Genomic DNA, 27,205 nt, shown 5'->3' on the forward strand with positions numbered 1-27,205 from the left:
AGTTGAATATCAGCGAGTGGGTAGATCGCATTGGGACTGTAGTGTGTTCTTTCCTTTGCAATCGAAGCTTTCTTGTTCTGTTCCCAGAGGAGCCAAGGTAAATTTCCCCCTCTTGGAGAAAAGAGAGATCTGCGGCAAAGGTTTTCGGTGGAGTTTTTCAGAAATGTGTTGATAATAGTGTCCTTCCTTCTCGCGGTCTCTGTAGAAAAGTGGTAGTTGTGCAATCAATACGTTTCCAGTCGTAAGTAAACTAGTAATAAGCTAAACACTCGGTGCAAGAGAACATCTACCTCTTTGGGTATTTGCGTAGTTCTATACATACTGTAGATCCTTTCGAGTAAGGTTCCAAGAACTGATAGTATTACAGTACTACCATTACTGCCACTGTCAGGTGCGAACGATAAAACAAGTGTTAGCGCCGATTCTATTAGCGCTTTACAATATATCAAGAGAATTATCGTTTTTGCCGATGAAATAAAGTAAAGCCGTTAAGCTGTTCGCATTCCACAGATAGCTTCACAGGTGTAGAGTCATAGATATATAATCACTTTAAGCAATTACTTCGTGTAAAAATCTCGCAGCCGTAAACTGTGATAATTACATATTGGAACTCGATCAACTTCACTCGAAAAATTATAGCCAAAATTGTGTCAACAAGCCTTGCTTTTATGTTAATTGAAATTCCAGAGCAAAGTACATCTCATAAAACCGCAGTAGTACATTTCAACAAAAATGGAAATCTAAATTTTTGCAAGGTGAGATTCGTGTTTACGAGCTGACAGAGTGGGATTAACATTAAGAAAGGTCAGAAAATAGAAGGAGGGGAATGCCCTTAACTAGTAATCGCGATAAGTAAATGCTCAAAAAACTCTTAAAGGTAACGAAGCGAAGAGAATGCAAATCAGTCGACCGATATTCGCAATAAACACGCAGAATCAGTTTAGCGGCATCAGCCAGCCAGCCAGCCAGCCGTCTGCACCAAGCGAACGAACACTCGCGGACCACTTCACAGAACATGCTGTAATCTCTTAACTGCCCCGCTAACATTAAAACCAAATCAGAGGGAAGTGGTAATGATCATATCATTCAGAGGGAAAAACACCGCTATCGCAACGAGAGGTTCTAAAAAGCTAATTGTCATGGAGAATAACGATATTTTCACGGTTTGTGGCTACTAGTAAGCAGGCAGGTGTTCTGTGATGGAGGGCTCTAGCGATACAGATTACCTACCAGGGCATACTATCAATTTTGTCTAGTGAATCGACGGATTATCTTTAACACACCCAGTAGGATGACACTGGCTGGAGGTATGACGATTTTCTCTTCGTTTTGGCTTAGTTGTTCGTTCATTGTCTTATGTGAAAAGTATTCTCGACGATTATCCCAATGAACTGTTCCACATTCTTAAATTTGCTTGATGAAAATCAGTCTATTTTGGCCATGCTGTTTAGGTTTTGGTTGATTCTATGAACTGGCAAATCAGCACCTTGTTGTATGCGTAGACGTCCTGAGCTGAAGCCTTATCTGATGCATGACCGAACTAAACAAGGAATCTAATTTCGAAGACAAAATATTATGAAGTCACGTGAATTGGAGCAAGTATGGTTTCTTTTTGATGCGAGTGTAGTGCCCTTGTAACATTTCTACTACCGCTAAGCATTCTGTGCCAATGGCAGGCACACACGACAGTGGAATGAGCTCGCTCTCTCTCTTAGCGCCGTTGTTAGTGTCATCACCGACGTGTCTCACTGAGATGCGATAAGTCACCGCTATTCACAATACATTTGCCTTTCATGAGAGGAGTCTTGTTTTATAGCGGCATGTTTACTGACAAAGTGTATCATATCATTAGAGTTAAAATTATATACTGTTGATCGTTCGTACGTGTTCAGACTTATCTGTTAGCGCGTTTGGAACACCGAGTCTGTTCTTTTCAATAGAAATAGATTTTGTTTGTGATGCGACTGTTTATGTAGTCATTCAGCATTTTTGTTAACCTTGAGTTTTATACAAATAAGGCCCTTATTTTAAAACTTAATAAAAACAACAATCGCCACTGATCACAGGAGCATATTTTGAGATGCTGCTTTTTTTATAGTTAATGACCCCCGTTAAATAGATTAGCTTACCATAGTTATGTTGATAAATTAAGGTGGAAATATAAGCTTGTTTTTTAAGTAACGATCATATTCCCACTCAATCGCTGAAACACGCTTGTGAATAAACAGCCATTTCAATGTATAGTCTCCGAGTGAACTCTTCTCTCGTTTCCTGAAGTCTTAACCTCAACTCACTGTTTGCCTTTCCTTCATTTATTCAGATGATGGACGTCGGGAGCGGGGTGGACGGCAGCCAAGGCGCGCAGTACCCCACGGGATATGCCCCCGTCTCTTCCTTGCAGGATTTCTATTCCAACTCGCAGCATTGCTCTTATTCAAACCCAAGTAAGTGACGTCGCTGGTAACGCTTACTGAGCGAATGTTTTATTGTGTGTGTATTTATAGTAGTTTTTTTATAGGTAATGTCTAAGTGTGTCACCCTAGAAATAGATTGAGTAATTAAATGAAGTTACAAATATAATAGCATCCCTATTCGCAAAAATCAACCTTCCTCTGAAAGTGTCCTTTCTTTGTAACACGAAACTGTAATCGCAACTGTTTCATCGGAAGCAAACACATTCGTGCACGTGTGTGCCACCATAAATTCCTGTGAAATTTTAGTGTTTTTGGCCATACACCATTACCGTTTCATATTAATTTCATATTAATTATATTAATATATATATATATATATATATATATATATATATATATATATATATATATATATATATATATATATATATATATATATATATATTTTCTTGATGTCTGATGTGAGCATGCAGTTCTAAGAAAAACCACGATGATCAGGTAGCGCGTCATTCGAAACATTGAGCGTCTGTTTATTGTCGTTATCATTATGCTTCCTAAATTCCGTACACTTTTGGAGCTCAAGTCTCATGATTCAATTGGATTACATATTTTTTGCGAGGGTCAGTTACTGGAAAAGTATATGTTAAGCATACTTTGTATTTAAACAAATGTATAATCGTATTTTTCCCATGTAATTAACTTTTTTATTTTACTCCTACTTAAACTATTTTTTTTTTTTTTTACTTTACATCATATGGAAGTCGGATCATCAAGTTAATAACCTTTTGTCTTATTCCATGAGGATGTGCAAACATGGATAACAATAACAAGTATAATCATATGGGCAATTATGCATTCAATTTACCGGCTGCGTCAACTAGGCTATGTTCCGGCGCCGAAGGCTTATTAGCTACCTGAAGGCCAGTCTCGGTATCAGATCGATCAATAATCTTGCGGGTGAAAACAGTTAAAAACTTGTAGTTTCGGAACTTTAATTTCATCTGAGGTTTTCTTTACCCCTATTTCAGTTCTATTACTGATTTGGTGAAGGCCTTTTGTGTTAGCGGTCCTCAACTATCCACCTTTATATTTAAACCCATGCGGTTAACGCCAAAATACATAATTACGTGGTTTTACACCTCTGCTGCTTTTAATGCAGCCAAAAATATTAATTATGACGATGATGGTGAGAATAAATTGATTTAGCATGAACTCCGCGTTTCACGACCGATAAGTTTATGTTCGAACACATTAGCTTTATGCTGCAAACACCGTGACGGAAAATGTTATTTCTTTTACGGCGGATTTTTACATGTGTACTCTTACATCTCCGTAAAGAAACAAGTACCTGAGACAGCAATAATAATAATAATAATAATAATAATAATAATAATAATAATAATATTTTTCCCGCTAGAAAATAGAGATGAATTCGTTTTCTCTAAATAGTAGCTTTCGCACGAATGATATTGGTAATTATTATAAGCCGTTTGATAATTAGTCGGAAATATTAGTAATGCATTATTTTCTTATGTTCTTTTGAGTTTCGTTCCAAAATGGGGTAGTGGAAAGAGGCGCTTCCGTATGTTAAATTATAGATATGAAACAAATTTGATTTCTTGCTGTTTTGTTTCTGCAGTTTTGGTTAGCGTTCTTCGCCATCGCCCTTCCTTCTTTATTGTTTATTTTAGCAATAGTTTTCACTATGATATGCAAATAAAAACAGTTACAGTTATAATGCCATTTATTTTCAATTCTACTTTGATTACGCTGTTGTGGCTTTTGCGTATTTATGGCTGATGATTTTCTGATGCTTGTGTCATCTCCTTGACTATCTTCATATTTCGCTTCCGTTTCCTTTTACCACCCGCTTCCTTTCTATTACTTTTTTCTTTCTCTCTCTCTCTCTCCCTCCTGTCCTTTTCTGAACCCCACCACAGAGGGAGGCACACAAGTTTCTTAATTCAGACATATAATTACGGAGGAAAATTAATGCAGCGTCCAACCGACCCTTAACAAAAACAAGCCGTAATCACTCCAACACACAGACTGTCTCTTCAACTCTTTCCCTGACACTCTTGTCATTTGCATATCCTATCTCCTGCTGCTTCGTCTCCTTGTTACTCTTATTTACTTAAGTCTTCTCCTTTTGTTTATTGACTTTTGTCTTCTTCCTGCGTTTGTTGGCTTTCAGCATATTTGTCTTCATCCTTTCCTTGTTTCACTAAATAATTAATCTTATTGTTTATCAGTCTTTGGCCTCTTCCTACGTTTATAGTTGCATGTCTCATCTGCTTATGGAATACCAGTTTTCGTTGGTGGTGGTGAACGGTGAACTACTGATCCTTGTGTGGTTCTCTCTCTCTCTCTCTCTCTCTCTCTCTCTGTTGACTGAGGCTGTAGCTGTGTTTTAAGCACAAGGGATCCCAGAGAACTGGCCACTGAGCCAAGACATAAGCGGGACGGGACAAACATAAATTGTAACGGAGGACCCCATGTGACGTGTGGCAACCCCCGCCACGTCACTACTGAAGGGAAAAGGTTATAGCTCATCTTCTCGCTGTTACATCTACCGCTACCCCTTCGTGACTTCTCTGTCCTCACGGGCCTTGTTCTCGGCTTCAGAAGGCATTCCGATTTCTCTTCTCTCTCTCTCTCTCTCTCTCTCTCTCTCATGTTCTAATCATCCTTTGGATTTAAATCTTCTCAGACTATGTTAATGCTAACACACTGGCCTCTTCTTATGTGAGATTCAATACAAGCATAGTTTGATAGGAATTTTGTTAATGCAGTGGTCAGACTGTGCAAAGATTTCGTAATTATGTAGAAGCTCAAACTTAACGCAATTGATTCTTTGAACAGGCAGACAAGTCTCACATTGCAGTTTACTTCTTATTTACTTAGTATTTTCTACGTTATTTTGTTTTCCTATAATATTTCTCGTTTATGGTTTAGCCTTTACATTTCTACTTCTTTTACCGTACTGGGCTGCCGCTTTCAATTTTGAGGCCTTAGACTTGTAGCATTCTGCTTTTCCAACCACGGCTGTAGCTTGATTTGTAACCATAATAATGAAAGTGGAAATATATATATATATATATATATATATATATATATATATATATATATATATATATATATATATATATATATATATATATATATATATATATATATATATATATATGTATGTGTGTGTGTGCATGCTATATATATATATATATATATATATATATATATATATATATATATATATATATATATATATATATATATATATATATATATATATATATATATATATATATTATATATATATATATAATATATATATATAAATTATATGTATATATAATATATATTTGTATATATATATGGTCACTTTTTACCAGGCACTTATGGTACTTACGTAATTTTTGTTAACCACAATCCCCTATTAACTTCTTGATTTCTTCACAGTCTAAAAACGTTTGTTAGTACGAAGTTTAGAACCCAATTCAGAAAGAACTGAAGTTGCCTAGATGCCCGGCCGAAACTCGGTCTCGTCCGGAGTATCCAAACGAGGTAACGAAAATTTATTATATATATATATATATATATATATATATATATATATATATATATACATACATACATACATACATACATACATACATACATACATACATGAATTGTCGAAGACTAGAGAGAGAGAGAGAGAGAGAGAGAGACTAATTGGGAAGTAATAATTTAGGGGACATGATTCGCCCTCTCAGTGCTTACGATGCTGGAACTCTCTCAGTGAATATTCATGTCTGACGATGTGTTTATTTATTCAGATATCTGCCGGAAATTCTACAAGCACTCCCCGTATAGAGTTCGTACGACTGAGGTCATTAGGTTTCTATTGGATACGCGCTTTTGTTAGAATTCCACTCCCATTCAGATGTGAAAAGAGCCAATGAAGTCTCCTGGTTGGGTTTTGTTTGCCTTAGACGGCGCTGCTGCCGATATTTCTGAGTAGATGTACTGTATGTGATCTCTCTTAATTTCATTATTCTGTGCGTGCGCTCTTGTGTGTGTGTGTGTGTGTGTGTGTGTGTGTGAGAGAGAGAGAGAGAGAGAGAGAGAGAGAGCGAGCGAGCGAGCGAGAGAGAGCAAGCGAGCGAGCGTATCAAATTTCCCTTCATTAGTTACAGTAGTCGCGGCTGATGAACTACGAGAGGCTGAGAGCATTGAAGACGAGACGCTATTATGCGTGTGAGTGAGTGTTTACATAGAAGGGGATTAAAAGCAGCTGGCCAAACATAAACAATGTCTAAGTGGCAATTAGCGATGCAGTCATCACGACGTCAATTAGAGCTGAATAAAATGGTTATGATATCCCATCTGCATGTAGTGTTTCCTCTTCTCGTACTGTTATGGCAAACGAAAAGGTTACGTTATGTAATGAACCGTATATGGTTCATTTGTTATATTTTAGGGCAGCTCTTAATGTGAATGTTGAAAGTTTTGCTGCTTTCTGTCGTTCTGAAATATTTATAGTGCCCGCGTCCATTTTTGTTAACACTTTTGTTGATGAGGTTGGTTAAGACTGTCATTATTATAGTAGTCGCACATGCATCCATATTGAGCAAGCTAAGAAAATTTATTCATTTCAGAATACATACTCATTAAACACCGTACAAAAGTCGTGGTAAACAACATACAGCCACAAGTAATTTACAACATTATTTAGAAGGATCAAGTGTGCACGCAGAATACGCATTACATGTACGAGTTTGTAAAACAACCACCCGGAGAACAAACAATAAAAACAGGCATAATTTAAAAAATAGATATACACGCACACAGGATGATGGAATTCACAAAAACTGAGGTAATATGTATCACGGAAGCACAGCAGCTGCTCATGAATCAGTTTTGTCCACTGAATGAAACAGAATTACTTTCCAGTTCTGCCATAACATTATTCTAGTCCTTTCTAGATCTCCGAGGGGGAAACTCCGCTCTTGACCATTCCGCATTTCTGGTTCTCTTCTCCTTCAAGGCTGAGCTAGATATGATCCTCCGCTTCCAGTCTTGGTGGACTTAAAACGTAAAATAACACTCGTGTTATAGTGGCGGTGGCTGTAGTCTCTCGATTAGGCGAGCTCTACGCAAACATGTCAACTACGTAGGTAACGTGACGCAGCAAACGAGCACGTGTGAATATTTAAAAGGTGACGGAGGCGGAGGGGTAATTCTGTCGGGCATATGACAACGCCGTGCGTCACTTCGTCACTTCACTGCCGAATGAAGACAGCACTGACTTGAAAACGGTTGCCAGATTATAGCCGAGTTCGTTTGTTTTTTTTCGATTATTCTCTTACTCTTGTAAAGATACTTTTTATGTTAATTAGGCTACTCATGTAACTATTTTATACCACTACTACTAGCAATAGTACACTTATTATTCGTGGCTTCTGAGTTCCATTGTACTCACGATGTTCAACACCACTTGATAGGTTACTCTGCACAAGGCGATTTCTTCTTTTTGACGCAGATAACGTTCCCGGGATTTTTAGTTGTTTATGAAAGTCAGGGAAGTAAATGGAACAGGATCCTTAAATATGCATGAAAGCGGCTAATCCTCCTTGCCTGTCGAGTGGTGACAAATTGAACATTTTAACCTTGTGTGTCTATTTTTTATTTATATAATGTGTGTATGTATGTTTTTATGTATGTAGACAAACTTAACATGGCATAAATTTGTTAACGAAGTTTCTAAATCTCATTTTTCCCAGTCGGATTTTTTAGAATGATATAATATTCATGTGTGCGTGACTACTGAACCAGGGGCGAGAAAGTTAATTAGCAAATAATCATCTTAGGTAAATTATTCTATTTGGTTAAACACCTTAGGCCACACCTGTGGCAATTCCATGAGTTGCAGCTGAAAAGGCCCTTCACCGAAATTGATTCGCTTGAGTTCGCCTTCTCAAATGAAATATTGTTCTTCCTCAAGGAAACTACGAAGTACTCTGGAAGTCTCACTAAGAGAGAACCGCCGAAATATGGGTTTTCGTGGCGTAGATGTCACGTCCGTACTTTGTTCGGATGAAAGTCATAGCCTTAGGTCTCATCTCTCGGTTGGGGCGGTAGCCACTGCCATAAACTATAAGTGGCATCTTACGCAGTACAAAGGCAACTTAGGATATGTCAGGAAATTATTTTATTCAATCACTAACATTGCAAGCAGATTTTTATGCTAGCTTTCTCGATACCTTCATGCTTAATGGCTGATATTATTATTATTATTATTATTATTATTATTATTATTATTATAAAAATTTGGTGTTATGGTCATCACAGTTTTTTTTTATTTGACTGTATAAATTTGGGAGCGGTTATTTAGGAGGAGAAAGACATGGGCAGACCTGGCCGCTTTTTCCACTGTGGTCTGAAAACACAAGTAGATCCCCGAGTGTGAGGGCACGGAAGAAGTGACGGCGTCATTGTAGTAGTATTAGGTCTCTGGAATATCGTGGTAGTAATGGATGGCTGTGACCAAGACGGCCTCGACATGAATGTCTTTTGTAGGCTAGGCACCTCGGTGCCTCGTAACTTGATGCATCTTGGCGTTTCGTGTGTTTCACGGTCGAACCACCTGTGGATATGCCGTAGTTGTTTTTTTTCGCTTTGACTGCCGTTGTACAGTACGTGTTTCGTATTTGATATTAAAGGTTGTCTCTTATTCGCAGATTGGTGAAACCGAATTATAGTGAATGACTTCATTTAAATCGTACCTTTTTAGACATGTTTATATATCAGATTTTTTTTAACTAAGGCCATGTAATTTGCTTTTTACGCCCATCTGCACCGATGGATTGTAACCTATACAGACGTGTGTCACTGGTAATGTCCGTTACATTAGGCTGTGGTTTCTGGTGGGAGAGGGGGGAAAAAGGGAAGACAATAGAGGCACATCCTTTTAAAAAATAATAACTCCTTGGTCTGCTTCACTCCATTGGTTCCTTGTCTAGGAAAGGCTTGTGCGCCATAATTTCAACTGGGCTCTATTAGCTCTGAAAGCTTCCCACCGCACTGATTGCCAAATACAGATGTTAACTGTCATTCCTTGTTACCCTCACCCAGAACTCCCCTCTCCGGGAAAAAGTAAATGTGTCTAAGAAAATAGATGTTCGGCGGATGTTTTGGTCTGGGCGGCCATCCTTTGAAAGACTTCGAGTCCTGCAGAAAAACTGAGAAGGAACCGTACTCCTCAGATGGTATATTGTGGTTTTGCGGATTGCTCCTCCACCATATTTATTTCTCTCTCTCTCTCTCTCTCTCTCTCTCTCTCTCTCTCTCTCTCTTCTCGGGAAATAAATCGCTGTATGATCTCTCAGCCGAAAATTATGATATTCTTTCCATTGCAAAAAAATTCAAACCGTTTCACAGGATGTACAGAATTTCCATCTCCAAACGTCAGGCAAACATCACAAACCCATTGGTATCGGAGTGATAAACGAAAACACACGTGCCTTTGAGCACGACCTAGACCGTGCCTTTGCGAACACTTATTCAGGAGGTAGTAAGGCGTCCCCTTATGGCCAAGAGCTCTTTTCTAATACCTCAGGAGGTCTCGGCATCACGTGGGAAGCACCAATCACTTGTTAAAAGAGACCATCCGTAACTCCTGGTCCTCCATAATGGCTTCCCATCAGTGCCCACGCATTAGCACCCTCGTTTGGCCTCGCCCAGCACGTGAAAAAGCCATCGTTTGATCAAAGAGAGAGAGAGAGAGAGAGAGAGAGAGAGAGAGAGAGAGATTTAACTTTCCTGGTTGATTGCCTTCTGGTTCCCATGTGTTTTGCCATATGTGCTTGAGTGAATTGTATGAATGCTTTCAACCTTCAGGTGAATCATCCGTTTGCTTGATCTACTTCACCCTGATATTTCTCAGTATTGGTCGCACTTGTCCACATTAACTGTATTGTTATACAATTATAATGTTTTACGAATCTAATGATCCTTACATTATGTAATTTACTTTATGGAGTCCATCTTCTCATTATGCTTAGTATGACGAAACCAATAGACCTCTTTTAATGTCATAACTGTTTTTATATATTTATTCAATTTTATAATTCCACAAATGCAAATGCAACCCAATAGACAAAATTAATCCGGAAGTACAGACCTGAGTCTTCCATTCCTTTGTGATTTCACTTTGGTGCGGTCGTATCGAGATGATAAAGAAGAGGTTTATAAGAGGACAATCACGAAAAGAGGAAACGATCTTTATCCCTTACTCGCAACACTTCCAATACACAATGGTATCGACTGCTTTCTGTAGGCGCGAGTCTCCGTCACAGGACAAACAAGCCAACCCTTTGCCACGTAACTAACCACGCGCAGCTAAACAATGCCTAACAATACCTCAACTAACCACCCATCCGCCAACCCCAGACTCCCGTCTCGCCATTTCCTGAGACCTGTCAGTCAAGCCGTCAATTGACTGTCAAGCTCTATTCTTTGTTAAATTGCTCGGGAGCTCTGGTAGAAAGAACACGGAGGGCGCTGCCCTTGTAATCCAGAGCACCACCCACGATCCTTCCCCTTCCCCTTCCCCCTCCCTTCATATCCTCAGAGGAAGCTGATGGTCTTGAGGTGGATAACAGTGTCCATTGTGACCCAAATATTTTTCCCTATTGATTTCTCCCTCACAAGCCAAGTACCGTTAGGATCATTGTTCTACACACAAGATTGTTTACAAATATCATATATTGGAATATCAGGCTTGCTGTGTTTTAAAGAAAGATTTTAGAAATGGCGTTACGAGTGCCAGCGCAGCATGAAGTTGGGTGCGTTTGAAAAGTTTCAAATATTCATCTTATAATAATATATAAGCAGGAGCACGAGTTCATGCCTTTCTTGCTTAGGTTGCACTGTGCAAGCAAGCAAGTAGTGTATTCTTGTTTTATTATGTACAGGTCTCTTATGCATTAAAACTAACATTTGTTTCCCTTGTGCTTGCAGGTCGTTTCGGTCAGACAACAGTGTATCGGGGCCACCCCCACTTCCCAAACCCCCTCCACTCCTGGCTGGGTACAGACAAAATGGCGGCAGCGGCAGCCACTGGTCCCTCCGCCTACAATACTCCCGGATCTTCATGGCACACGCCCTTTGCTAAAACTTATCAGCCTACACCCGCCCACCAAACCCATCAGACTGCTCAGGGTTACGCCCCTTATGGATATCCACCTACTCCACCGGATGAGACGCCCACGGCACAAACAAGTCAGCAGGGTCCTCCCCAGCCCCAGGCTCAGGAGCAGCCCATGAGTACGAGTCCTTTGCCCCAACAGCCAACGCAGCAACCTCAGCAGCAGGACGCATCGGTAGCAGCAGCCGCCGCTGCAGGGGCGTCGGGCGCCCGCTTGACCCCGGACAGAATAAGTTCCTCTCCAGTGCCCGGGGGATCCTCCAACCTCGACATCAAGTGTGACCCATCCTACACACCGGCCTTCAGCTGCGCGTCCTTCTCCTCGAAGCCATCCCTCTCCCTCTCTCCTGCCCACTCCACAGCCCACCCAACGGGGTACACTGGATATCCTGCACATTCCTCCATGGATTTCGCCCACACTGGTTATTCCAGCTTCTATCCGTCCTCTGGAATGTCATCCATGTTCAGCAAACCATTTTCTGCCGTCCCCACTTCCATATCACCTTCTCACGAGAAATCTAAAAATTCAAAGAGGTCAAGCACAGGTAATTTTCTTCTGTTATTTGGGAGAGAGAGAGAGAGAGAGAGAGAGAGAGAGAGAGAGAGAGAGAGAGAGAGAGAGAGAGAGAGAGAGAGTTGCCATTTTAGACTAATCGGTTGTTGTATCGTAATGAACGAATGATTTGTGACTGAAGGCATTGCTTCGAATTCCATTCCATTATTACTTGTATAGTTGTAGCAACGGTGGCGATTCACGTATACCGGATGAAACTGGAATTCGTAGTGTAGTGGGTAAAATCTTCTGTAATTATTATTCTCATTACCGAAACAGGTACCGTTAGTGGTACTACTACTGTGTAAACCCGTAAGCTTTTCTTGTTGCATGAAGTGCAAAAAGAATGAAAAAAAAATCAGTAATTCAGGTTCATTAATTAAACAGCAGATGCTGGTGATTACTACCAAACAAATTACACAAATTTCTTTGGAGCCTTCGGCAGTCAACTAGTAATTACCGTTTAATCATAGATGTCCTTATCTGCTGTTATTGCCTGAGCTCCGCGTGAGGTAGATCAACATTGAAAATCTATGCTTGATTAACGCTTTTGGCAATTTTCCAATAAGCATTGATTTTTATATGAAAAGGCCGATGGGACACGCTTCCACATATTCACTTATATACAGTGGAAAAAAAAAGGATCATGGGGAAGGAAATGTCAGGAGGAGAGATGTTTTAGAGCGAATACTGTACGTATGCCGAAGTAAGGTTAATAATCCTTACAGTGATGCATTTCTCGTTCTATAGGCCTATGTGAAAATACGTTTTGTTTACCGGACAAAAATGCACCTAACAGAATGTTACAGAAATCTCATTTGGATACAGAAATTATTTTCATATTACTTTGATATTACAAACTGTAATAAGGAATTTCATAACGCATACATGAAACGAAGTAGTGTATTGCTGTAGCCTTCTCATCAGCGCCAAAAGTACTTTTCTACTTTTTTCTCAAGAGTACGTTTGTTCTTTTCATGAGTTTATATATAGTTCTTGTCAAGAGTACTTTTTGTTCACTAAGAGATTCTATTCGCTGTCAAGAGAAATTCGTTCTTTTCCTTGTTTCTGTTTCGAGTCAAACCTACTTTTGTTCTTTTCCTGGGTTTCCATTTCTTGTCAAGGACACGAGTTCTTTGCACGAGTTTCCAGTTCTTGTCAAGGGTATTCTTGTTCGTCTCATGAAAGTTACCAGTTTTTATCAAGATTACTTTTTTTTTCCTGATTTCCTAGTTCTTGCAAGGGTGCACTTTTTTCCCTGAGAGAGAGAGAGAGAGAGAGAGAGAGAGAGAGAGAGAGAGAGAGAGAGAGAGAGAGAGAGAGATGCTACTATTGAACGCTATTTATTCTTTATTTCCCTATGTCATATGTTTAGAAGACAGCCATTTGCCCTTTTTGGAATACATCGAGATACGAGTAGGAACGATTTTATCAGTAACTGATATTTTTTTGTGTTAATATGTGTGTACTTACATTATCATCACTGATATCTTTAATAGTTAGTTTAATCAGCAATCTAAATTAACACGCTTACCACGCCTCTGGTCACATCGTCATTATTATAATTATAATATTTTCATTTCTCACAGAGGGTCGGGAATGCGTCAACTGCGGAGCGACGTCGACGCCCCTTTGGCGTCGGGACGGGAACGGCCACTACTTGTGCAACGCCTGTGGCCTCTACTACAAGATGAACGGACAGAACAGACCGCTCATCAAACCTAAGCAGCGAACGGTATGTAGAGACCAATTCCAGTTGGGTCTATCCAGTCATTTCTCCTCCACTACTTTATATCACTTATTTCCTTCTGATACTGATTGACCGATGTCTCTTCTTGTTTAGTCAGACTATTGGTTCTCTTCTACCAACCCCCCCCCCAAAACTCTTCAGCTCAAGACCAGGGCAACCACCACCCCACCCCTTTCCCTCTGCACCTTTGAGGGCATCGCTTCCCCCTACTAAGCTACAACAACTAGTACTCTTCTTCTCTCAGCCATGTGCGAGGGGTGGAGGGGTCCACACTCCCTCCCCCCAATCAATAGCAGTGTGTCTAATCTCCCGTGGATCGTACCTTATCCCCCCAGAATCAAAACCCCGCCTTTCCTATCTTGCCATCTGGTCCCTCGTCCATTGATTCGCTCTCGCAGGGGAAAATGGGAGGAGGAAGAAAGAAAAAAAAGGGAAGAGGGAAAATGGAAGTTACGAAAGGGGGAAATGGGAAAAAATATGTTTGTCCCTCTTTTGTGGCTACATTTGAGAAACGGCCATGAGTGGATTATTGACTCTCCTGTACACTCCCTTTTTGCATCCGGGAACGGATGGGAACCGGAGGGTTGCAGGAAACAAATGGAGCCAATAAAAAAAATGGCTCAGATATGTATTGGGAACTGAAAAGCGCTTCACTTCGCTGGAAGTAAACAGACATGAGCATAGACCTCAACAAATAGCTCTTATTGATTTTTTAATACTTAGTTTTTACAAACTTTTATGTGAATACTTTTACAGAAAATAATGAAGATCCCTTGTTTATTGTGTCAAGAAAAGTAGAGATCTAGTACTAATTCTTTAGTTTCATTCCTGTTAAATGTGTCTCCCACTGATTTACCTGAAGAATTGAGTCAGTAAATCATTCAAAATCTTTTGAGGCTAAACTTAAGATATGGTTCTCATTCTCTTCAGTCGGCCAACCGTCGCGAGGGGACATCCTGCGTCAACTGCAAGACACAAACAACGACGCTTTGGCGACGCAATCAGAATGGCGAACCGGTCTGCAACGCCTGCGGCCTCTACTACAAACTCCACAACGTAAGTTGGAAGTTGTTTCCGTTTCTCGACGTTAAAGTCTTCTTCCCATGGGGAATTCTGGCCCGCTTCAAAATCAATATCTTAACGCTCATGCCAAGAATTTTAAGAGCAGTTGTCCAGAGTCGAGTCTCAGTTTCAGTGCAAATAACATAAAGCAGGAAAGGTTAATATTCGTCATGTACATACATACATGTGTATATATATTAGAGAGAGACACACACATATCCGTCTATCTACAAAGCGCACACACACACACACACACACACACACACACACACACACACACACACACACACACACACAAATTATATATATATATATATATATATATATATATATATATATAAATATTATATATATATATATATATATAAAATCTTGAACTTGACCCAGACTGATCAGTGACTTTATCTAAATCAGTTTCTTTAAAACAACGAATCTTAAAATTTTGTAAAAACCAGTTCATCAGTTTTAATGTATATCCAGTCGATATGCAGACAAGGAACAGACAGACAGACAGACAGACAACCCGAACAAAATACTGACGCTCCTCGGCAGAGGAAAATAGTACAGAGAAGAGGAATAGTACGGCGTTATTGAAGGATATCTTTCATCACGAAGATGGCTCTCAATCTAGGTTTCTGCGCCAAAGCGGGACGATGTGTGTGCATTGCAAAGGTGTCATTTGAGATGGAATCTGAAACATTTTCAGCATACTTGTTGATGGATGTTACTGTTATTGTTATTTCATGATTGAAAGTCGTTGACATGGTGCTATTCGACTGAGAATTCTTATAGCATTTTGGGTAAACCTTAGCTTTTCGCGTTTGAATTTATAATGAAAATGAATGAGAATTAATGCGAGGATCCTTCGCATTGAATAAAGAGACGTAATTTGGGTTGCAAATTGTTTTGTTCCGTAACCGCGAATAAAGTTTGTATTTTAGATTTCCCTTGTCCATCGGCGAAAAAACTAACGATGGAAAGACCTCAGATTTATACACTAATTTTCAGAGGCCTGTTTACTCTACACACACACACACACAAAAAATGCCTTTTGATGTAACGGTAAACATAGCTGTCCTATCCATGCAAAATTTGTCAATTTTTATAACCAATTCCCTGATTATGGAATTACTTTTTCCGGTATTATTGAGCCCGGAAGTAGTTACGTGAAGAGTTATGTATAATACTCATTATGGGAACATTACTATAATATTCAGATCGCATCCTCTATATATTTCGTCAAGTATTAGTTAACAATTATCACTGTGAGCCATAATTATCTCGCAGCAAATATGAGCATTGCCTCTCCGTCACGCTGCGATAAATCCCTAATTGAGACAGGCAGTTTTAAATCCGACTCGTAATTGCAGTGGAGAAATGTCTACTTTGAACCCCACTCCAAAGAAAGACCTGAACTCTTTGATTCACAGTTAACCGGAGAAACAGGTGTGTTTTGTAGAGGGTCGGGGGTCGTATCACTCACTCGCTGCCTTTGGCCATCACGGCGTATCCGCTCCAATCGTACGTAAGGCGGAATTCTCTCTCGATTCAATGGGAGTTTCGAACCTCGTGACCTTGACCATTCACTCTATCTTTCCATCGTCTGTGAAGATTTAATGTTAGACTACAAATCTGCCGAAATTGGGTATATTTACCTGACCCGACAAATTATGGTGATCGTTAATGTTGTCTAATGCTCATTGAGACAAAAGGACGAATATGAATTAATGTGGGAACACACTTGAGTCGCATCTCCCACCTCATGTGACTGTTACTATGCTTATGAATACTGTTCTACAGAATGGCCGTCGTGTGAAGGTTTTTCATCAATTTCCGTTGCTTTGCTTAGTAATAGCAATACGAGTACCCGAAGTTTTAAACGGAGACAATAACGGCATCGCATACCTTCTTTGACCTACCGCCTGGAGCAGTGAAAAGGACCATCTTTTATTGAAAGCTAAAATCAGAAAAAATTGGATCAAATTTTCCATAAGTACCGCCATTCCCTTGTATATCAAGTGTGAGAGAGGAGATGGATGCTTTCGCCATTATAATTATGAGCCTGAAGAGCGTTTTCCTGTAAGATTTGTTTGTTTTCTTGACCGGTTTTAATCTCTCTCTCTCTCTCTCTCTCTTCATATCATATATATATATATATATATATATATATATATATATATATATATATATATATATATATATATATATATATATATATATATAATATATACATACATACATACATATATATATATATATATATATATATATATATATATATATATATATATATATTTATATGTATATATATATGCAGTATATATAAACAGTGTGTATGTATGTGTGTGTGTGCGCGCGCACGTGAACAGTGAAAGTATCCCGATCAACCAATTTTTGCTCCTGAGGGCGCTGAAGAAGTGATTCATAAGCTTCCGTAGTGTGCACACCACACCAAATGGTGTCTCGATGTCACTAGGTGAGCTGACATCACTGGCACTCCCCGCTTGTGTAAACCTTAAATGCAACGCGGTTAAGAACTGTCATACCCCAAGTGCAGCCAAATTATGGGGTATCTAAAACCAGAAGTCCCCAAGTTTCTACGTTCTGCAAGGTGTTGTGGACATAATGTTAACTATTCACTGGGACCAATTTCCTTATTCATGACCGAGGGTTTTCTCGTCTTAGTTATTCAGAAGAAAGAGAAGATGGGTTACCTCCCTTCAAACATATGTTCCTCGAAAACCAGAAGCCCCCATGTGACTGGAGATAGCTTGAGGGAATATAACCTTTATGCCCTCCCTCCTCAAGGATAAACTTTTCCTATCGGTGGAGGACTGAGCTAAGAGCTGTAATTATTCCAAAAGTGATGTAAAATATAGCGGCAGCCTTCAAACATCTGTCCGTGGGTGGAGTGACGTATTTCTAGACGTCGATCGTCTGAGGGATTCGTTTTACACACGTCCTGTGGGCGGTCGTCGTCGGGATTGTCGCAGACGCCGCGCTCGACAACACACGGATCATGACACTTGCTGGCTTTTGCTTTTGTTGAACGCGTTCTCTCTCGTTTCTTGAGCTGCTTCTCGCTCTTCGGTTTATTGGTCACACAGATCTTATTTCGTTGTGCTCGAAGACTTTTTGCTGTGCGTGCTACATAGTTGATAAAGCAGGGATGATTCTCTCTCTCTCTCTCTCTCTCTCTCTCTCTCTCTCTCTCTCTCTCTCTCTCTCTCTCAGAATAGAGGGGACTTTCTTTCATGTAAATTGACCAGGACGGTTTAACCCCTTGAACCTATTTTAACTTTTTTCCCATTGTCTTAGACAGACACAAAACACTGGCGTCAAAGGTTTCCCCTTTTCTGCAAATGTTTCTCCATTTCCTCCTCTTTTTTCCCCTTTTACTCTCCTCATTTTTTCCCCTTTACCCCTTTCTCCTTCTCGAGTAATTATCATCGACGAAACCGCTCATTTTTGGTGTCATATAACAAGAGTACAACTCTCATAGGCAACTCGAGTTGGAAATGGTAGTTTTTTCCTTTCTTTTAAATATAATAATATGTTTACCCAACGCAACGGGGAGGATGAACTACGGAAACGGGAAAGGAAGTGGTGCCTCAGTGAAAGCGCCCCTATCTTTTCGTCTTTATGCTGACACTCAAGTATATATCTAATAATAATAATCATCATCATCATCAACCACTGTATGTTGAACAAAATATTAATAACCACAAAGAGTATCATTATATTTAAACATTCAATATTGCATGAGATTAGTTTTGGCTTCTTGTCCGTTTCAACAAAATGAAAGAAAAAGCAAATATCCTAAACAATCATTCCTGGGTCAAAATAATAGTTTTGTGCGTGATTTGATTTAAATGCAGACTTAGTCAGCAGCCCAGGTTCGTGATCTAAAGATTTTACGACAAACTTTTGTATTATCACCAGGTGAGATTTGCGATATATTTCAGGCAAAAACTTTGACTCAAAAGGGTAAAAAAATGCGGAAGAAGAACACTTCAAAGGAGACACTCAAACACACCGACGAAAAAAAAGGAAGGATAAAAAAATGAGGTGGGCCTCAGGGTCGGAACTGTAGAATCTTGGGCGCCCTGAATGAAACATGATATATTGCCCTTATGTCTATTCGGAGACCCTTTTCTTTTTAGGCTCGGGATTCTGCGCGCTTCGCAATATAATCTCATTGATTCCTCCTACAAGGGAGTTCTCTCTCTCTCTCTCTCTCTCTCTCTCTCATACACAGGAATAAATGTGTACATGCACTTTCTTTCAATTAATAATGATAATACTATTGTAAATTTGCTCTATGCATTATCATAATTATTGTTGTAGTTATTGTAGTTATATTTATCATGGTATTCAGGAAAAGAAGTAACCGACTTCTTATGCCATTGTCACGAGTACCTATAAATAAAAGCAATACATAAACAAGAATGGAATACATTGTTTAAAATGGTGCATTGGTTATGTTCAGTTAATTAAATGTAATTTTGTTATTGCGAGCAAATTCCTAGAATCACAACTTATAACTTAAAACTGTTGATAAAAAATTTATATAATAATTAGCCGTATATTTTCTATTCACAATTGATAATAATAATAATAATAATAATAATAATAATAATAATAATAATAATAATAATAATAACAACCAGTCAGTCCTTCGCGAAGTTGTTTGAATGTACAGACCTAAAAAGAAGATTCCATGAAATATTTAAAACGTTTTTGCACGTAATATCTGAAATTGCAGAATATTTTTGTTCAGTTCGTACTGAAGCGTGTCATAGGCCGACTGTGTCTCGTGGCCACGAAGTCGCGTGCCATATGACACCGACATCTGACACACAATTGAAAGTTATGGACTTAAACCCAGAACCTTTACATGGAAAGGTTGCCGCATAACCGCTTTGTAAACAAAGGAGATAATAGTTTTGTTTGTGGAGGCCGTCGTTGCTTCTGCTGTGGCTTTTGTGATCTTTAGGAATCTCATTATCCTCACCTCGTTGACGTCGCCTTTTGCTATTTCTCTTATCACTTTTGTTAAACGAACATTTTATAAATTTTCATTCGCCCATGACCTTAATAATACTAATCATCATCATCATCGTTATTTTTATTGTTATTAAGAACTACATAAAAGATGTCTCCACTATCTCATAAAATGAAATAAAATTACCTGTCCAACATAGAATTCCTAATTTTGATGCAATTACTTTTCCTATTTTCTAAGGAGATCGCTCTCTTATTTTTCTTTCTTGAATCATCGTCCCTGAGTGCAGTGGCTGCAGTCAGTAAGATTGTGCTGGCTTACAAACAGCACTTGATTTGTCGAAATTGGGCGTAGTAGTAACGCCTTCTTAATGACCATCCGACATAACATAATGATACCTGTATCCCGGAATTCAATTGTGAGGAACGAACAGAGTCCTATTTTTGTTATTTTGTGTTCTAGTCTAGTGTATTATTTATTATTTTCTTTTCATTCGAATATGCTCGCTCCACTTTTTTTAATTGAATCAAGCCTTTTCTTATTTTTTAGTTGCATCACATTTTTTGAGTATTTTGGTATAAGATTTTTCTCAGATTTAATTGCTGTTTTTTTTTATTCTGTTCTGGCAACGCTTTGGAAATACTCTTCCAATTCCGCTTGATTAAATTTGATAGCGTTTGCACTGTCAGTGACATGATGTTCAATTTGTTTAACCCGTATACTATGATGACTGGAACTATTTTACAATGTATACACGTACCTGAATAAGTACCTCGTCTTTTTGCGTATGTTTTTAATAGTATTTTTATGAGATCATTTCTTGTTTTTTGTAGTTTATCATCAGCTAGACCATAATCGAACCTCATTATTGTAGGTAAGAGAGCGAGGGACAAATTTAATGTTACTGTGTCAGTACAGTACAAATGGATTTTCTCTTAAAACTTCCGACCATATAGATACTTGGATATTCCTCCTCCCCCCACCTCCTCCCCCTCTTCCTCCCTCAGCTGAACCCTTCACAGTGACTTTTCTCCGTCATGGTAGTGGTAAGAGGTGCCGCGCCTGGCGACGGTACCTCCGGCCTGGCGCCACGTTCGCAGCGTTCCCCTGCTGCCCGGGGCATCGACTTCGAATCTAATCACATAGAGTTTTGGTCTGTTCTAATACTTTTCAGCAATGCACAATTCTTTCGTTTTCCTTGCGATGACATTTTTATCTTTTTTTATATATATATTCTCATGGTCTCGTTTCCACATTTCGGGTACGAACGATCACTTCGGTAACCGAGCGCAGAATCGGACATTTCCTCGCTCCCCTTTGACGTCGGCTCGGCTGAAGTCGAGGAAGGCTTTCCTTTTATCTTGTTTATCTTCTTATTTCCTGCTTCGACGTCCGTATTGCCCGGATGCCAGGAACCTCTCTCCCACTGAGCGAAATCAGTTCTCCTTTCATAAGGTCTGGGATAATGACAAAAGCAATCTCAATGGAAAATAAACGTCACGAGAAAAGTAAAAAATGCCTTTATTTGCGTAAAGTTACATACGACTTATTTTTCTCCTCATTCAAATACATTGCAAGATAGTTCCTTCTGGTGAGCGCTTTCTCAGGTTGGGTGAGATCATAGTAGTAACAGAATTCATCTCCAGTCAGTATTTGCATGCGATCTATGTATGTTAAGAGAGAGAGAGAGAGAGAGAGAGAGAGAGAGAGAGAGAGAGAGATTTAAGTTTTTCTCAGTAAGGTGGCTCGCTTCACGCCCGTTTTCTTTCGAGAGCGCGTATTCGTTCCCGTTTTCCCTTATGGCGCTATTTTGTCAGGTTGTGATGGGCCGCGAAATTCCACACAAAAAATGTTAATGGGCTACGCTCTGTCTCTTTTGCATTGAAATGAGCGAACCATTCATTCGACCAGCTTCAAAAAGAAGAAAAAATAAGGGGTGACCAAAAATAGACGAAGAACACAAGACTTTTTTGAGGCTTCGTTCCATGTATACGTATAATTTATATTATTGCTTGGACACCGTTGCCAGTAAATGGGTGTGCGGATATTAAAATTTTTGTCTTCTTGTTTCCTCTTTTTTTTTATTAATGAAGTTAAACATTTATTTCATGAAAGTCTCCCCTTTTTAACACTAATTTTCAAATCATGCTTACATGTACTAAATTAGAACAATATAAATGTTTTTTTTTTAATGCCAACATATAGAAATAAATCGACCAGTTTCTACCAGTAATAACAATGATATAAAAGGTAGTGTACACATAAACAAACAAACACCAAACACAACACACACACACACACACACACACACACACACACACACACACATATATATATATATATATATATATATATATATATATATATATATATATATATATATATATATATATATATGTATATTTACTTTTCCATACACAATTGTTCTGTACGTGGTGAAATTACTAAAGGACCTCATTCAAGCTGGATGGTATCTAATGGAGTATTTATTCAGAAAAAGTTACAAGCTTTCTTGGACAAACAGTCCACATTATCAAGTATCTGTACAGTTACCAGACGCGTAGTCCAGCTGTATTTGTATCTGTGTGCTGGGTACTTTTAATCTTATAATCGCCTAGCGCCTCATGTGTGACCCCACCCCCTCGCGACCTTGGCCTTTCTCTGCCCGCTTCTTCTTCCAGGGGCTTGTTTTCTCTTCAAAGCCAACAAAACGGCCAGACTGATTGTAGAGAACGCCTTCATAACATGCGCTAACAACACAATGGCAGGGAACACGGGAAACGGCTTTGAAGACAGCATGCCAAGGTCACGAGGGGGTGGGGGTCACACAGGAGGAGCTAGGCAATTATAGGATTAATAAAAGTACCCAGCACACAGATATAAATACAGCTGGACTACGTCGTCGTTTGGTCATTTGATAATGTGGACTGTTTGTCCAAGAAAGCTTGTAATGAATAAATACTCCATTAGATCATCCAGTTTGAATGAGGTCCTTTAGTAACATATATGTGAATAAATATATATATAAATATATCCATATTATATATATATATATATATATATATATATATATATATATATATATTTATATATATATTTATATATATATATATATATATATATATATATATATATATATATATATATATATATATATATATATATATATATATATATATATATATATATATATATATATATATATATATGAGAGAAAAAGAGCTTTGAGGGTGTACGTCTTTTGTATTAAAGAGAGAGAGAGTTTAAAACTAGTTATGATAAATTTAGAGAACACTCTCTCTCTCTCTCTCTCTCTCTCTCTCTCTCTCTCTCTCTCTCTCTCTCAAGTTCAATCACCTCGCTCGCATCTACCTATCTGCACATTGCACGATTTCTTATCCGGCCTTATCTGAACCACCTCTCGCTAGCTGCCTCCCCCACCCGCCATTCTTCACTCGTGTTTTACTCTAGTATCCTAATTACCTCCATAAGAGGGGGAAAAAAAATACTCCTCGGCAGAAGTTAGGTCACTTTCTACATAAAAGCCCCCGAAGTTTTATTAAAAGCACCATTTAGGAGTGTAAGGTACGCTTTGTCGCTATTAAATGAAGACATTTTGAAAACGGACTGATTTTTTTGTTTTCTGCATTATTTTCACAACCTCATTCATGGTCGGAAGTCTTCCCAGTTAGAACATTTGGCCTCATAAGCTTTGACGTTCTTCCTGTTTCCTATAACTTTGGTCCCTCAAGTCAGACCATTGTTAGGTAAGGGATTTCTGGTGCCCACACCGTCAGCCTCCGCCAAGGAAGGTAATTCAACAAAGCACTCCCGATAAACTTCTTGATTAGTTCTAGCACATTTCCCCGATTAGCTAAGACCCCGTGCGATTAGTTACGCTTGTGGTCGGAGCTCGTCTTTCGCCGCCTGGGCCATTTAAGATTAGCTACGGCTGTTACCGGCACTTGATATTGAGAAGTTAATGCTTAGCCCGATGCCTCTCCGCAAGGATGTTGTAACGCTGATGATGTTGCCGAGGTCTGCAACTCAACAATCAGGTTATTATCTTGATCGTCCTGCAATATGACGCGGCTTTGATTTTACTTCTTTCGAACTAGTGTTCAAGAATTATTATTAGTACTATTACAAACAGAAGAAAAAGACTCATTAAGTGAACTTTGTGTTTATATTTTCTTTGTGTTAAATACAATTTTTACACACGAACTGTTCACGCTATATTGCTCTTAGCTTGCGATAGCTCTTGCTATCATCTTCAGAGTGTCCTCGTGATATCACAAAGACAATGAAGATAGTAGTATTCAGCCTAAGCTAAGAACATTATAGTTTAACGGTTCATGTTTCAAGAAAAATTTAATGCATCCCATTATCAGCTGGAACGTGATTTCTCATAAATATTTATCCATTATTATTATTATTATTATTATTTTTTATTATTATTATTATTATTATTATTATTATTATTATTATATTCGAGGGTCCGAATCCTAATAACTGAACGTCTTATCCAGTCATCTTTTCGCTTCATTTTATATTTTTTCCTTTATTTTTAGCTTGTTAGTTAATCCCACAGAAGGGCCACGACGGTAAAATGACTTATTTTGACTCAGGTCCGCAACCCACAAAGGAAACTCAGTGGCCTGGAAGCAAACCTCCCCGACAGGAGAATGGTGGGTGACAAAACTAGGGTGTGGTGGGTCGTAAATTTGACAGACAAGCGTAGACAAGTCAATACAACAACCGTTCTGGGACCTCACGCCCACACAATACCGCCCATCCGCCCATAAAGCTTTCTTGAATGTGATGTGGCTACTTGGCTAATTAACGGCACTAACCTGTTTCTCTCTCTCTCTCTCTCTCTCTCTCTCTCTCTCTCTCTCTCTCTCTCTCGCGCGAGCGGGCACCAAAGCAACCATCGCACATATTTATACAACGTATTACACACAGTATATTTTTCTTAACCAAGAGGTTATTTGCCATAAATGTAACGAACATCTTTGTACAGTGATGTGCGCACACTAAAATTCCTTGGGTGTGCACAAAGAATTCTTGCAAAGAACCTCCACCAGGAGAGATGTGAGGAATAAACGGGAAGAAGGAAACTGGAAGTCTTGCGCCGATAATTGTGTCTTTGTGGTTTGTGGGTGGGGGATGGATCCACGGGAGTGAATCTGTAAGACTAGTGAGCCCATAGGTAGCAACCCAATCGCGTGTGGGCGTGCGAGGCAGGGACCTCGAGGGGGGGTCCGCCCATCACAATAAGGTCTCTCCAGGGGGGCTGCGACCCCACTGTAGGGGGTCCGCCCTGACACACACCGTCACAATACTTCTCAAATGATGCCTCCTTCTACCTGATTCCTCTATGGTCGCCTGCTGCGGCCCCCGAAAAAGGGGTTTTCGACGTTATCGAGTTTAGTTTCACGGACGGAATTAGGGTGTGCAGAGGAGCCCCTATGAAGCTTCATCTTGACGTAAGGTTGTGGGCGAATGAAGGAGGGCTGCTTGGCTCAAGGGCCAAGTGCGACCCACGGCTCCCTAACTTGACACTGATGGAACACCTGGGCTTGACCTCATACTCACACTGCCCACGCACCAAGACCTTGCGAACCGCAAGTGCTTCTCTGTTCACAGAATAACACACACACACACACACACACACGCACGCACACACGCACACACACACACACACACACACACACACACACACACACACATATATATATATATATATATATATATATATATATATATATATATATATATATATATAATAAAGAAAGAGAGAGAGATGTGTGTGTGTATAATGTATGTATGTATATATAAAGTGAAGCTTTACACTAAAGGCAAATGAAAGCAATTTGGTATGTTATACATGTTAATTGACTTGTAATGTATCTTTAATTGTTGAATTGTACTTGAGCACTTCTTATCGAGTAGCCTAAATAATCAACTCTAAACCTCTTGCCCATACAGGTAGCTCGTCCTCTGTCCATGAAGAAGGAAGGCATCCAGACCCGTAACCGCAAGTTGAGCCAGAAATCGAAGAAGAAGAAGGGAATGCTTGGTTTACCAGACATGTTGAAGCCTTTGGATAAAGGAGGCTTTGGAGGTTTTGGCGCGGGTGGTTCGGGCTTCGGATCCATGTCTCACTACATGTACGGAGGGCAGATGCATGGTTCTTCAATGGCCGGAGGCTTTATGTCAGCGCCGCCCATGCACGGCATGTCCATGTCAGGCGGCCTGGGAAGCTTTGGTCTATCATCCGCCGCTGCAGCTTCAGCGGCCTCCCTGGGTCTAAGTTCGGGGTTTTGCACAGTAGCTGCGTAGGAACCCTTGAGGATTCATCGCTGTTTCATGAAAACTTCATGAAGTCCAGTTAATAGGACAAATTACCTGATGTTACCCATGCCCAGGACATGGGCTTTTGGGCCATGCGCCCGTTTGTACAAAGAGAGTGCCTGCGAGTAGCGGGGAACCTGATGGTATAGAGCCAAGGAATGACGAAGATTCGTGAGTGGAATATTTGGCATTTTGAAGACTGCTGTTACTGACACCAACAAAGAATCAAATCACCGTTACTAAATAGTAATGTCTCGATGAGAGGGTCAGTGATAGACTGATGGAACTTACCAGGAAGTGTAACGACCAGCACCTTGGTTGGTGCCAAAAGGGAGCTCGAAAACTATTGCGTCATGATCTTTAGTAAACTGAACTCGAATACAAAATAAATTTGCTATCCACTCGTCTCATTAGAGTCTTCATCTGTCTTACTGGGAAGCGGAGAACTCGAAATGATGGTGATGGAATAACTCGGAGCTTGGTACAAAAAGAGTGAGACGGAAACGCCGGCGGCATTTTTGTTGATAGTGGAGGAGGAGGATCTTACTGACTGAATTAAACGAGTCGATCAGGTGTTCAGTTGACGAAGGGCACTGACGTTTGTTATTAAAAAAGTGTGTTTGTGGGGTCGTCACTTCACCTGTAGTGGGATGGTAGCAGAGGCAGTAGCTGGGGCCATGTAACGATGCAAATTACCTTAATTGAGACAGTAAAAGTCCAGACTGTACAGTGTACATAGTGTAAAATAGAATGAATAGATATTATTTAATACATCACCAATTTCTTGTCTTAGTTCTAAGGAACGCATCATATTGCATATTGTAATATTGTGTTATGTAATTATGTGATACAAAATAAAGAGATTTTTACATAA

The 27,205-nt window shown here is 39.5% G+C and overlaps 1 protein-coding gene across 4 annotated transcripts; it reads left to right on the forward strand.

The window, feature by feature from the left end:
• LOC136841011 (GATA-binding factor 1-B-like) lies at positions 1-27,205 on the forward strand. 4 transcript variants are annotated; one of them, XM_067108051.1, is made up of 6 exons: positions 1-97; positions 2,321-2,444; positions 11,418-12,149; positions 13,747-13,892; positions 14,838-14,963; positions 25,966-27,205. In XM_067108051.1, the coding sequence occupies exons 2-6, from the start codon at positions 2,321-2,323 to the stop codon at positions 26,317-26,319; spliced, it is 1,482 nt and encodes a 493-aa protein (XP_066964152.1). In that variant the 5' UTR covers positions 1-97; the 3' UTR covers positions 26,320-27,205. The 4 variants fall into 4 exon arrangements, with proteins under 4 accessions (XP_066964152.1, XP_066964149.1, XP_066964150.1 ...); XM_067108048.1 differs by having other exon boundaries at positions 15-1,307; XM_067108049.1 differs by lacking the exon at positions 1-97 and adding an exon at positions 150-241.

Source organism: Macrobrachium rosenbergii, chromosome 8, assembly GCF_040412425.1.
Source record: "Macrobrachium rosenbergii isolate ZJJX-2024 chromosome 8, ASM4041242v1, whole genome shotgun sequence".
Classification (NCBI taxonomy): domain Eukaryota; kingdom Metazoa; phylum Arthropoda; class Malacostraca; order Decapoda; family Palaemonidae; genus Macrobrachium; species Macrobrachium rosenbergii.